Source organism: Clavispora lusitaniae (genome assembly GCF_014636115.1).
Source record: "Clavispora lusitaniae strain FDAARGOS_655 chromosome Unknown tig00000003_pilon, whole genome shotgun sequence".
In the NCBI taxonomy this organism is placed as follows: Eukaryota; Fungi; Ascomycota; class Pichiomycetes; order Serinales; family Metschnikowiaceae; genus Clavispora; species Clavispora lusitaniae.
The window spans coordinates 732,803-746,718 of NW_027093975.1; the positions used below are offsets into that span (position 1 = coordinate 732,803).

The following is a 13,916-nucleotide window of genomic DNA, read 5'->3' on the forward strand; positions in this document are numbered from 1 at the left end:
GGCCACAGAACCCCTTCGGATTATCTATCTTTTGTACACGAACGCATTTCTAAAGCAGGTCAGATTGGACAGTTCTACTCTCCGCATCTTTCATGGAAGTACTTTAGCATTCATAGATGGCACTTCTGAAAGTTGCATCATATATTAGCAACACACATCACACTTTAGTACCATGGTCGTCCTGTAAGTGTATTAATAATAAACATTCAAGCGATTTACACAACTGACTCTATGAGTATACCCACCTTACCGCAATGGTGGTGGCAATCCATCTGAGTGTACATTCAGCAGAGCACAAGCTATCTGAGCTTTCCGTAGACATCTCTCAAAGCATTACGGAACACGTCTCAGCACCATCACACATCGGCAGTACAACATCGCAATCGACATCCAAAACAACTCGTCTTCAACAAATCAATGACGTGGCCACTCCACTACTGCACAACAACGTAAATCATGTCAGCATTACCTTCATCACAGCTTAGTCATGATTTCAACCATTCTGAAATGGTCTTTTCTTAACAACAGTTGGAGCTCTTTCCGCTGCGCTTTTCCTGTGGCGCCGGAGTTAATGAAATAGTAGGTCCACCAGAAGGTTTGGAGGAGCCAACAGTGTCGTTCGTGTCCAACTGGTGTTTGCTGATCATCTCGTAAATGTTCTTCAACAACTGGTGGAAGGACAAGTCGACATTGTCCGAAGACAAGGCCGAAGCTTCGGTAAACAACAAGTTGTTTTCCGTAGCAAAGCTCTTGGCCTCTTCCGTAGGAACAGCTCTCAAGTGGTCCAAGTCCGACTTGTTTCCAACCAATTCGATCACAATGTTGGCATCCGCATGTTCTCTCAACTCCTTTAACCATCTGGACACGGACTCGTAAGATTCAGTTTTGGAGATGTCATAAACAATTAATGCGCCCACAGCACCACGGTAGTATGCCGACGTGATTGCACGATATCTTTCTTGGCCCGCCGTGTCCCAAATCTGGGCCTTGACTCTTTTCCCATCGATTTCCAACGTTCTCGTGGCAAACTCAACGCCAATAGTGGAGCGGGACTCCAAGTTGAACTCGTCTCTGGTGAAACGCGACAAAAGATTCGATTTGCCGACGCCCGAATCTCCAATCAAGACGATCTTGTACAAGTATTCGTAATCGTAGGAGTAGTCGTCGGTGTTTTCGCTCATTGTAGTTGTGAAACTTTGTATCTTATAAAGATGTGTCTGAGGACTTGAATCAAAATATGCGGAAAGACGCTTCGGGTTCAGAAGATTTAAACGGCAGAAACTCCAAAGGACAAATCCACTATCAGAAGATGAAACAGGAAGTGGGAGCCAAATCAAAATGCGGTCGTGAACAAACACCTGTGCACCCACGTCCAGCCGCGAAAAAAAAAAAAAAAGAGCCTGCCGTCTGGTAATCAGAGTGCCATTCAAGCAATTATGTTAGCGGAAATTGAAGGATGGGCATGTGTAAGCTTAAAATAGAGCTATTATTACAGAATGTGTTGAAGTTTGCCTTCTTGTTTTTTTCTAGTAATGGATCGAAAAGATTGCGGCAGATTGGTAGCAGGGCTTGCTTGCTAAAAGGACTGAACAAAATCCTTTTTAAAAAAAGTAGACTCCTCCCCGGGCCCTTCCAATGTATTGTTGCTCATGGACAATTTCTACTGTCTACGAATGTACTCTTTCTGGGGAAATCACTATGATGATAAGTAAGAAAGTGACACGTTTCAACCAGAAGAGTAGAAAGGAAGTACGCGAATAGGCAATGGAGGTTGAAAAATGTCAGAGCAATTAGGAATAGAGCCATTCTCACAACTTGACTTTTGTATCGAACGAAAAGTCTTAGATACTTGTCTCAGACAGATAGTGTTTACCTGTAGTGCAACTACAAACAAAGATATTGCTCTACTTTGCAAGAAAAGGGCCATACTAAGTCTTATGACCTGGTCCTGCAATATATTACTTCTAGTATTTACAGATCAGTCATTCAACCTTATTACAAAAGTCCTTCAACAACCAAGTAATCCTTCTTTGAACTCTTAATAATCCCATCGACTTTCTACCCAGGGAATCTTTCACGAAATAAGTTGTTAGTCAATCCCCAATAATGCCATCTCTTGCTAGTTAGCTACGTATTGGACAGTGGATGAAATCTCGCTTGATGGGTTTTTTGATGCATTGAGGCATATACTAACGCATTTAAGGTACCGAACATTAAATTGGGTACATAGTCATTTCTTTTGACACATCACATGCCACCGAAGGAGATACAAGTGCTGTTAATAGCCGTGTTTATTATGGTACATTACTCGCGGCCTCTTCTGCTATCCTCACGAGCCGCTTTTCTTTCCAACTCATCCCAATCGTCACCTTCGCTTTCCTCGTCACTGCCGCTTCCTTCTGAGCCATCAGAAGAGTAATCTTCTTCCTCGCTCTCTTCCTCACTGGCAACTTCCTCATCTGAAGGATCGTCATCACTAGCCTCGAACTCAGACTCTTCTTCTTCTGACTCTTCTTCGTCACTATCACCTTCACCAGTCAAACCGCGCCAGCCACCGTCGGCAAAAAAGGAATATGGATCCGATAAGATAGTTTTCATAAGCGCACCCCAGTTCAAGTTCATCTGGCCTTCACTGAAAGGAATGTCCACATTAGTCAACCAGTTCTTGATGTCCTCTAACAACTCCATTGGGATAGTGTTAATGTGCACAACAGGTTTGTGAAAGTCTTTGAAAACAAATACCAAATCAAAGTTCTTTAAGCCGAATTGCACACGTTCCAAGTGAGCAATCTCAATTTCTTCCAATGTCACAACCAAGTATGGTGGGTCAATCAACGAAATCAAGCAATCTCTTGTTGGCATACAGAATACTGCAGAACGGAATGGGACACCTTGGAAACCCAACTCACGGAACGGAATGTCCAAGTCGATCAATCCTTTGGAAGCGTCGCTGATCTGCTCGGCAAATGTTTTGAATTCTTTGTCCAACATGGCCTTGCGCTTTCTTTCCTCTTGCTCTTGTTGCAACTCATCTTCATCGCCATATCTATAACGTCTTTTCCGTCCTCCAGTTTCATCAAATGCCATATCACTTGCTTCACGGTAGAACTGGACATCTAGCGTTTTTCTTTTACCGATCATAATTGGACTCTTTAAATGGCAGTGGATAATAACAATCAATTCCTCCTTACAAGGTTGGAAGAACAAATGCTTGATGTTGGAAAACAAAATGTCAATGCGCTGGTCAGCCCGGAATGATGATTGGTATCTCAAACCATTTTCGTGGATTTGTAAAACACCGCCAATTTTCTTAGTGTCTGGAGTAGGTCTGACGAACACTTGCTCTAATTTCTTAACTCTGGAACCTTTCAATTCAATCAAATTGCCTTGTGTCACGACGTCTGCGAGTTGTTTCTTTTCAGCCTCTCTTTTAACACTATCCTTCTTCAAATCTTGAATAGCCTTGAATACATCAACCATTCTTTGGCGATCTTTGGAACGGAAAGTGATGGATCTCACAAATTGGTCTTCAGGATTGTCCTCGTACGGTAACTCAGTTCTTTTAGAAATGTTTCCACCAGCACCAGGCGAGTTGAAGTTCAATCTCAAATAAGTGTAGTCACCTTCTTCGTTCTGAGACCCGTTCTTGAATGAGTTGATGTGAAATGGAACAGGTCTTCCGCAAATGGGTAAGATGATGGTGTGACTCTTGTAATCGATATGGATCTTCAAATCACGAACATTGCTGGGAATTTGGGATTCTCTGACATATGATTCGTATCTCTTGAAAACAGGTCTGAAATCAGATGCATCAGTAGCATCAGCTTGCGAGAATCTAGCCAAGCCTTCTTGTTGTCTTTTCTCGTGCAACTTTCTCTGAATTTCTTGTCTGACTTTTTCGGCATTCACGTCATCTGCTGCTGCATTTTCGTGTCTCAACTTAGACTTCAAGATTTTGGAGTTGGCTTCATTGACAGCCAATTTCTTTTCGGTCGTGATATCCTTTTCAGTTTTCAATTTACGGTCTCCATTTTCTTTTTTCACGGCGTTTCCGTCTTCTTTGAAGTAGAAGGTCACCTCTCTTCTATTCTTTTGGAAGTTCGTCAAAAGGTATGCTTCGCCTTCGCTGACTTTGTAAGTGTCCGTAATGAGCAAAGCGTAATTTTTCAATTTAGGATTCGTGGCACTGGCGTTGGTCAAATTGTTAAAACCGATCGTCAATGAAAACACTTGGCCATTGATCAACTCTCTCTCATTTTTGCCGTTCAAAACCAAAGTTGAGTCTCTGAATTCAAGACCTGTAAGCCAGCCTGCGTTCTTGGTGAAATTGTCCACCAATTCTGGTTTCTTTGACTTAATAAACTCGATCGCTCCAGCGTATACATCCTTTGCCACCGCACCACTCTTCAACAAGTTTTTAGCAATGTGCTCTTGCAACTCCAACAAGATATCGTAATTGGATTCCATCTCTGGATTGGGATCAATCAAAAAGGTCCGGCCCACATTTGAACAGTAGTTTTTGTAACGCAACCCCAATGAGGCAATAATAGCACCATCTCCAACAAAAGACTTTTCCAGAGACAATGCGCTTGGCTTCAAGTCATATTCGCCACCACTTTGCACGATAGGCGAATAGCACCAGTCGATTTGCTCGGGATCAAAGTCTTTGTTGGACAGTAACAACTTCTTGCCCAAGCCTGTCTTGGTGAACCACTTATTGGAATCGATTTTCTTGTCGAGCTTTTCGGAAATATCAACATTGGTTGTTTTCACTTCTTCATCAACAAGAACCATCATATCATTGGTGAAAGACTCCATCATCACCACAGACGCTTTCGCGGCCATTTGGATACAGCCGAACTCCTCTGAATCCTTCAACTCGACGCTTTTCGAGAGGAAAAGTGCTGCGTCTTCGAATTCCAAGTTCGCAGGGCCCGAGATTTCTTTCCACTCATCAATGAACTTTCCCTTGAAAGAATCCTTGTCGATGGTTCCGATTTTGGATTTGCCTTCGACAGGGGCCTTCAACTCGTCAACCAACTTCTCAAACAACTTTTTGTTGTGGTCAACATCCTTAGTTCTGGTCCAAATCTCCACTTTGCTGGAATTTGCAGTTGGAGGCGAGGTCAAATGAGCCAAGTGCTTGGCTTTTCCCTCTGAAGTGATAATCACACATTTGTCTTGATTAATGAAAATGGCCGTGTGGGCAAACTCGTATCCAAGGAGCCAGAGTTGCAATACGGTGGATTTTTTGTAAGTTGCCTCGTCATCACGAGCACCCGCCAAAAACAAAAGACTGGAGAAGTCGTATTTGTCGGCAACCAAGTTTTTTTGGATGATCGACAACCGCTTGTGAAATGCGGACGCGTCAATGACAACTTCCGACATTTTGGGGTTTGATTAGCGTAGACAAGAAGCTTGAATGTAGAAAAGATTGAACACCGGGCGCTGATGCACGGGTGTAATGGCCCAAGGACGCGACATTAATTGATGCTTGAGGCTGCGACAATGGACCTAGGAGCAAATGATATTATATGACAGTCTCAAGGGAGATAGCTTTGAAAACTAAGCGATGTTTTTTCTTTCTCTTTGTTTACTTGGCTACGTTTGGGTTACCGCCTTCCCTTCATGAACGTCGTTAATTGGCTGGAGAATTGTCCTATTTGTATCAGTTTCCTAATGCACAAACGAATGTGCTACCAGTGATTCAAAATGTAATCATGCCATTTGTTTCGCAATGTGTTCTTTCATTTTCTTCTTCTGTAGCGTAATATTATCTGTATTATGCTCAGTCGATCCTTCCTCCTAGCGTTTAGGATCTGTATGCGTATAGACATTTATGTTTTCAAGTGTTTGTGCTTTGTATCAGGTAAAGGACACTTTTGTGTTGATTTATCATACTCCTTTGTCGCCATTGAAATCAGTATTTAGAAAGAAAACAGTAAAGTGTGTTGCTGGACATTTAAACGATTATATGTGGAACATGGGTCACAAGTATAGAGGAGAAACATCTAGCTGTAGCAGCTATTAATGACATGATAGTTTTAAATTTAATATAAAGGTATTTGTATGAGGAGTTAATAATTCAGCAGTACCAAAATCTGCAAAGCCTCCCTTTGTCTTGATTTCCCCTCCATTAGCATTTTTTCCAAAGGTTTTACATCTGTTTGAAAATGCTAGCTCTTGTTAAGCTAGAATAGTCTCTTCAGAAAATGCTGCAGAATATTACCCGAACCTAGCAGCTCAGGAATTTCCAGATCTTCTTTTTTCTTCCTCTAAGCGAGAACCTGGCTCATCCTTACTAAAATGCATTTGATTAAGCAAACACCGGGGTGTAATCGCATCGTATCCAAAAGGTGGAATATGGTGCTCTCTTAACTTTTAAATTTCCGTAGGATTATACTAGTTTCGAGGACTGAATTCATTTCAATCGCACATCAAATCACTTGATGATTCGCAGAAGTACATTTATATTTATTTCGTATTTTAGTGGTACTGCTCATTATTAATCTTTTCCTCAGTAAGATTCATTTAATGGTGAGTTAGAATACTAAATTATTTATTTACCGTTCGGAAGAAGCAAATACATAGTGGTAGTTTCGAACATGATTCCCTAGAAAACAAATTGCATTTAGATATGAGATCACCATGTTAAGTATTCCTCGACTAAAAGCCACTACTGCCATTGATGAAAAGTATAATCCGTCTAGTCGCACATGTGCATATTTGCAGTTTTTCGAAGCAAATCGCAAGTACCTACAATACACAAAAATATATGCTAACTTTCCATTTTCGACTCATCTCAACAATTTTTTACTTCTTTCAACATTTTTCCTTGCCCATGTTCCGATTTCTCTTAGCCGTAAGTGGTTTCTTCTTTTCCCACAACTGCCTTCATTAATACCATCCTGCATACAGCATATTACGCGTCTTCATCAACACAATGTCGCGTTACTCAACTTCACTCATCTTCATGTTCCGCCAAACAAAACGCCGTGTTGCTGGAAGAAGGCATTTTGAAAATGTCGCGGCCTATGTCGAGTCTGCTGCGTACCCCTCTCGACTCTCCTTTTACGACACGCCGCCATTGCAGGAAATCACATTGGAGCAGTTTGAAACTTGGGCCATCGATCGTCTTCGGGTCTTGATTGAAATCGAATCGTGTCTTGCGCGCGGCAAATCCGTGCGTGACATGGAGGGCATTGTCCGTCCGCTTTTGCTCAAGCATTTACCCTCCTCTGACGTTGACGAGCGCCGGAAAGACCATTACTCACACTATACTTTGCGGCTTGTCTTTTGCCGCACAGACGAGCTTCGGCGGCGCTTTATCCGGGCGGAAACGGCCTTGTTCCGCCTCCGCTACAACATGCTCCAGCCCAAAGAACAGCACGAGTTTGTGCGGCTCAATGCCGACAAGTTGCACTGGGAATATATTCTGGCGGAGGAAAAGAGCGCGCTCGCAGAAGCACTTTACAGCGCGCTGGGCGCCGCCGTGCGCGCGCTTTTGGCAGATTCGGGCGAGCCGCCCCTTCTGGCCGAGCATCTTCGCGCGCACATGCGCGCAGAGTCCTACATTCGCTTGCCGTTTGAGAAAGTGGGCGCGCTCGTCGCCCTGCGGCTGGTGTACGTTTCGCGCGGCCGCGCCTATGTCCCCGCGGCGCTTCAACTGAGCTTGCTTGCAGCAGAGTTTTCGTCGCTGTTGTCCAATGCGCTCATGAAAACATTTCAGGCGCTTCCGCGGCTTGAGGAAGACGACCGGGTTTTGCCGTTGCTCAGCAACTTGTCTCGCTCTTTTGCCAGTGTCCAATACGATGCTACGGAAACTGAAGGACTCTCTGCGGCCCAAGTGACACTGCCAGACGTGACACAGCACTATCCGCTCTGTGCATCGCATTTGCAAAGTACCTTGGTGGCGCAGTCGCACTTGAAATACATCGGCCGTCAGCAGCTTGGTCTCTTCTTGAAAGGCGCTGGCCTTGGCGTCGATGAAGCGCTTCGGTTCTGGGCCGGCCAATTCACGAAACTGGGGACCATCAACCAGGACACCTTTAACAAGGAATACCGCTACAATATCCGCCACATGTACGGCTTGGAAGGTGGCCGTATCAACTATAAGCCATGGGACTGCAATACGATTTTGCTGAAACCCAAACCACTGCGTGGAGAAGCCCACGGATGTCCTTACCGTGACTTTTCTCCAGACGCATTGGCAGAGCGTGTTGCATCCATGGGTGTTGCCCAACACGACGTCCAAGGCGTTCTAGACCATGTGGCCCGCCACGAATATACAGTGGCATGCACACGTGTTTTTGAGCTCACCCACAAAGTTGACGAAAACCTCCACATTACACATCCAAACTTATACTTTGACAGGTCGAGGCAGTTGAGCAAGAAGGAGGCAAGGACATAGCGTCAATTGGTTTATCAGTGGGTATTTAATGTATGTGTACTTTGGTTTGAGTGGATACGTTCCAGCGTAGACATGTACCATCAAGTTTAGAGCTATTTATGGTTGGCGGAGTTTAATAATTACAATGTCACATTTTGTACGGACCCTCTTAATGAGCGTCGTGAATAGCGATCCGAGAAATGCCGTATAGATTAATCAAGTCCACTTGAAGAAGCAGTAAACGTGAAGAAGCAGTCTACTTGATTGAGCTACGTGAACATTGTCAATTTTGTTTATCTCCAGCTCCATAGGCCATTTTACTTTTCTTTTCTCTGTATTGATCAAATATGAAGATACGTCTTTTCTAAGAGGACTTTAGACAAAGTCTATACCTGACTTCTAATAAATAATCACATTTAGCTTCTGGATCTCAAGCCATTTGACCTCTTTCTTTCCCTGAATATCTATGGTGTTTCCACTTCTGCTCCATAAATATTGTTCTTTTAGTTCAACTCAAGCGAACGCCACATGTCACGGAATCCCCACCAGGAGGCACCGCTGCCACATAAACCGACCCAAAATGGGGATAAGCATCCATCATACAAAGACCAATGCACGACCAAAGGAAGTTGGATCACCTGCTTAAATAAATTGATGCGCCAAGCAGAATTCCATTTCGCCAGTGGGGTTCGCCGCAAGAGCTCAATTATTTCAATTACAAGGTAAGCTCCCCAAACACGCGAGCTCCATATGTACGCTTCGATACACCACCAAGTGTTGTCGCTGGTTCCGATCCAGTTGTGGTCTGTTAACCAGCCAAAGTTTTCCAAAAGCTCAAGCACGAGGCAGTTGAGGGCCTGGATCAAATTGATGAGTCTATCTGATTTGGGAAGCGGCAGTGGGCCGACCAAGGCCGAAAACTCGTCTATAATCCATGGCATATACTTGATCGAATCGGTAAGACGGTTGAAGATCCGCACGTCTGCAATATATGTCGATATATTTTTCAAGTGTACGGCGACCCTCGCGGCAGTATCATTCTCGATTGTTTCCTCGGTTGCTTCCTTTTCTTCTATTTCTTTCTCGCGGACTGGTTCATGTTCTTCCTTTTTCGACAAAATCGTTCCCTTTCCTTCCTTGCGCTGGACCACCCCAAGTACCGCCAATAAATTACCCGTTTGTGAGCGCAAAAACTTCTGGATCTGCCGCTTATTGCTCAAGATAGAGCTCACCAAAAGCGAAAAGTAACATATGAAATACAAGTTCTGGTCCACGCTCGCCGAGGAGTCTAAGACTTTGGCGCAGATCTCCAGGTAGAACTTTTTGGAAAATACCGTTTTCCGAAGAAGAGCGTTAAGTTTCAAAAGCTGGGGAAGAAGCAATGCTGGAGGAGCTTGTTTCATGGTGATAAGTATCTAAAAACTGGGGTCGACCGCGGCCTAATACTAACGTCCTGCAGGAAGACCAGGATGTCCCCAAGTAGATAACGAATGGACATGTCAATAGGATACGTTAGCCTGATTGGGTAGCACCGTTAAAAACATAACCTGAGAAAAGAAGAAACAAAAAAGAAGAAAAGGAACAAGATTGGTTAAAGGAGAATGCACAGTTGCACTCCTCTGGGCCAGGTATTATACTGATAAGACATGATCAAAGTTTCTCAGATCTTCCAGTTTTGGACGCCTATTCACTTTACCATTGACGGGAAAATCCTATGTAGAAAAGTGTGCAGAGGATTTTCAAACTGGACCCTCACATCTTGCCATGAGTCATTATCGCGACGAGAAAGTAGACTTGCAACAATGTTCACGTTTTTTTTACTCTTTTGAAAAAGCCTTTTGCATAGCAGGCTTTTCAGCATATAACTCAACTCATATCGCAACACGGCTTCAGTGTAGAATTCATTATTGATTAAGGGCATTATCAGTAGGGAAGGCACGGGTGTCTACAGGTGGCCTACTACTGGCTTGCGCATTCGCAACTTCTTTCTTCAAGTGGTCAGAAATGGAGTCAGCAAACCCACTCCCCCGTGTTCTAGTCGTCGGATCCGGTGGCGTAGGAGCAATGGCAGCATTTGCTCTTTCGCAAGCGAAGAAATCTTCTGTCACTCTAGTGGTGCGTTCAGATTATGGCAAAATCAAAGACCATGGCTACACAATCGAGTCTGTCGTGCATGGCACAGTGGAGGGCTGGCGGCCCGAACACGTGTGTCCGTCTGTTACCGCTGCTGCTGAAACTGGCATTTTCGACTTTGTTGTTGTGACTACAAAAAACATTCCCGACGGACAAGCAACTTGTGAGGACATTGTGCGTCCTGCAGTCACATGCGGCCACACCACGCTTGTGCTAATCCAAAATGGCATAGGGATAGAAGAGCCCATGTTTGATGCTTTTCCAGGGTGTGCTGTACTTTCCGGTGTTCTGTTGATCGGACTGGCGTATAAGGATGGAGTCGTTAAGCATCTGCACAAGGACAGGCTATACTTGGCTCCGTTTGATCATGAAGAGATCAATGGAATGGCCCAAACAGAGCTTTTTGCCAAGATCTACCAGAATTCAGATCCTCTGCTCAATACAGTGATCGTGGAACTGTCAGCACGAAGATCGCGGTGGGAAAAGCTTGTGAATAATGCGGTTTTCAATCCCGTCACTGCCCTCACGGGACTTGACATCAATCGCTGCCAGATTAATGGTGCGAACGAAACCGTCTTCAGTCCCGCTATGGACGAAGTCATAGCAATAGCTGCGAGCGACGGCGTTGAGATTGATCCATCAGCAAAATCCCGTTTTTTACACGTGGCAGACGGCTCCTTCTTTGCTTCTTCCATGTTGGTGGATTTGCGCAAGGGCCAGTTGGTTGAAGTCGAAGTAATTGTGGGCAATGTGCTACGTATTGCCCAGCGAAATAATGTTCTGGCTCCTGTTTTGGCCACGCTTTATCTGTTATTACGCATGGTTCAATTCCGGACGAAGGAGTCCTTGGGTATGATTCATATGAACGAGAAAGATTACGTGGGGCATAGTAGCGACGACTATCCTGCGATTTTCGCCGCATTGAACAATAAGCATTCTTGAACTGGTGAACGAAGCATAATCTTGATTATGAAGTAAGATGCTCCAAATACAACGAGATAATGAGAGGTTTCATGCCACGAGTTCAACTTTCGTTCGATTGCATGCCTGCTTTTTGTTGATCCGTTCTCGGGCAAAGAAGGAGCATCAGCATATGTCCATTGTTTGCTCAATCATTGAGAATTCATTTGGAAAAATGACTCTTCTTTTAAAAAGCACAATACCTCAATATCCTCATTATGGCCCAGAGATGGGATTATGAGTGTTGAACCGGATTGCGTCGAGTGATAAATTGGACGAAACATTGGCACTCTGTGTAAATGACAATAATAAGATTGTCAGTGAATTTACTTGGCATCTTCTCCATAGAGTGTATAGCATATATCAGTCGTATTGGTTTAACGTCGCATAATTTCAACACCGTCTATTTCAAAACAAATGAGGAAAAATAGCTGGTCCTAAGGCTGCTCCAGTTTAACAACCAGGCTCATCTTCGTTTACATGGTTACTGAGCCTGCCTGAAACATGTATGGAGATATGTAGTCATATCGAAATGATCGACACCTCGATCATTCACAAGGCACCGAAAGTAGGAAACAGTAACCCCAACGAGACCAAGTAACTTTAGCATTTTGATTCATTTTACTGGTGTATTAACTGCAGAGTCTTCGCTGATCAGATCAAATTATATTCCGCTGTAAATTGGGCCAATTTATTCCGTGTTACTCAGCTATGCATGAAGAAGCAAAAAATATTAGCAAAATCTAGATGCTTCAGTGGCTTTGCTTACGCGAATCTATGGCCTTGTCTTTATCCGCCTATCATCGATTGGTCCTGGTCTTATTGTGATAACAAATTGACGTCAAAATTACAAGTGCCGCGGAAGTGCCGCGGCAGCCTGCGAAGTATATAAACCCCACCTGTTCGGTTCTCTCCACCTCATTACTCTAACATTGTTGGTACAGGAAAAGTGCTTATACTGACAATTACTACTTTCTACTCCTTCTTCTATTTCCTTTGCTGACTTTCTGATTGAACATTGTTCTTGCTTTATCTGCAGTGACCTGTGTATTAGACGCTGATTGCTGATCCACCAGATTAATTGAACTACTGATTACTGTTCTTTTACTACTTTTCAACTACATAACTGTTCCTTCTACCTTTGTCTTCAAGGAACATTCAGTACTACTTAACCACTAAGTACTACTAACTGCGAACAATCAATTGCTCGGATAATAGTCTCATACCTTACTGATAGAACTATCACAGAATGACTGTTGCTCCACAAAAAACCATCTGTGTGTTTTGCGGCCTGTCGTTTGGCAAAAACCCGTCATACGCCGAGAATGCCACTGAATTGGGTGCCATGTTGGCTGCCCGCAAGTGGGGTCTTGTTTATGGCGGAGGCTCAACCGGACTCATGGGCGCTGTTGCCCGTGGATGCGCTACAGCAGGCGGCTATGTTCACGGTATCATCCCAGAAGCGTTGGTCACTCGTGAGAGGGTTAGTGACGCCGAATTCAACGCCAAATTGCAGCAGGGAATCGAGCACCACGTGGGCTCAACCCCAATCCCGGACCTGAAGGAGTACGGGAAGACCACGTTGGTGGGGGACATGCACACACGCAAGCGGATGATGGCGCAGGAGGCGGATGCGTTTGTGGCGTTGCCTGGCGGCTACGGAACCATGGAAGAGCTTATGGAGGTTGTCACCTGGCACCAGTTGAACATCCACGACAAGCCAATTGTGGTGTTCAACATGAACGGCTTCTACGACAGCTTCTTGAGCTGGATCCGCGAGGCTATTGACTCCGAATTTGTGTCGGTGAAAAACGGTGATATCATCCAGGTGGCCACTTCGCCGGAAGAAGTCTTGCTGGCCATTGAAAACTACAAAGTTCCAGAGGGACGCTTCAACTTGAACTGGAGCAACACATAGCTAGAGTCGTCGTGTGGATGCATTCGCATGATCAACTGTACATACGTGGCCATATGATGTATACCAGCAGACCATGTAGAGCATTCTAGAGATGGGTGAATCGGAGCAGTTAGTCCCCTTATTCATGTTCTGGAATCAATTGTCAGCTACTAAAGCTTAATATAAAATACTTTCTGCATGCGTTTATACATATTGTACCATCACAGATATGAACCTAATTTCGCTCCAAAACTACACATAGATTCTACCGTTTTGCCAAAATTACTTGTATTCATGTTCAGTAGTATACATATTCACATCCAGTGCTTGGTTCAAGTAATTCTTTCCTATATCCCATGTCACCGCTCTATCGGTATCCGGTCACTCTATGCTAATGTTTCTTCGGAGACAATGTTATCCCTCGGGCACAATCGGCTCAAAGTGGTGCAATATCATCCTTTATACCAACTTTGCCCTTCTATTTCGTCCCTCTCTATCTTCGTTTAACTCCTGACACTTTCATATTATTCTCTTTGT

General features: G+C 44.1%; 6 protein-coding genes across 6 annotated transcripts; 3 read left to right on the forward strand and 3 right to left on the reverse strand. All coding sequences in view use genetic code 12, as the record gives it.

Moving 5' to 3' along the window:
• Positions 1–518: 518 nt before the first annotated feature.
• YPT31 (Rab family GTPase) lies at positions 519–1,181 on the reverse strand (the record flags this gene model as incomplete). The annotated part of the gene is made up of 1 exon (XM_002619161.2): positions 519–1,181. One exon carries the CDS (start codon positions 1,179–1,181, stop codon positions 519–521), a length of 663 nt encoding a protein of 220 aa, XP_002619207.2.
• Positions 1,182–2,304: 1,123 nt separating this feature from the next.
• On the reverse strand, positions 2,305–5,388 carry CDC68 (chromatin-remodeling protein; the record flags this gene model as incomplete). The annotated part of the gene is made up of 1 exon (XM_002619162.2): positions 2,305–5,388. One exon carries the CDS (start codon positions 5,386–5,388, stop codon positions 2,305–2,307), a length of 3,084 nt encoding a protein of 1,027 aa, XP_002619208.2.
• A 1,555-nt stretch (positions 5,389–6,943) lies between these two features.
• PRI2 (DNA primase subunit) lies at positions 6,944–8,410 on the forward strand (the record flags this gene model as incomplete). The annotated part of the gene is made up of 1 exon (XM_002619163.2): positions 6,944–8,410. The coding sequence occupies one exon, from the start codon at positions 6,944–6,946 to the stop codon at positions 8,408–8,410; it is 1,467 nt and encodes a 488-aa protein (XP_002619209.2).
• Positions 8,411–8,892: 482 nt separating this feature from the next.
• CSO99 (Cso99p) lies at positions 8,893–9,792 on the reverse strand (the record flags this gene model as incomplete). Its single annotated transcript, XM_002619164.2, has 1 exon — positions 8,893–9,792. The coding sequence occupies one exon, from the start codon at positions 9,790–9,792 to the stop codon at positions 8,893–8,895; it is 900 nt and encodes a 299-aa protein (XP_002619210.2).
• Positions 9,793–10,393: 601 nt separating this feature from the next.
• FOB63_000364 (ketopantoate reductase family protein) lies at positions 10,394–11,464 on the forward strand (the record flags this gene model as incomplete). The annotated part of the gene is made up of 1 exon (XM_002619165.2): positions 10,394–11,464. One exon carries the CDS (start codon positions 10,394–10,396, stop codon positions 11,462–11,464), a length of 1,071 nt encoding a protein of 356 aa, XP_002619211.1.
• A 1,267-nt stretch (positions 11,465–12,731) lies between these two features.
• FOB63_000365 (uncharacterized protein) lies at positions 12,732–13,400 on the forward strand (the record flags this gene model as incomplete). Its single annotated transcript, XM_002619166.2, has 1 exon — positions 12,732–13,400. One exon carries the CDS (start codon positions 12,732–12,734, stop codon positions 13,398–13,400), a length of 669 nt encoding a protein of 222 aa, XP_002619212.1.
• Positions 13,401–13,916: the final 516 nt, after the last annotated feature.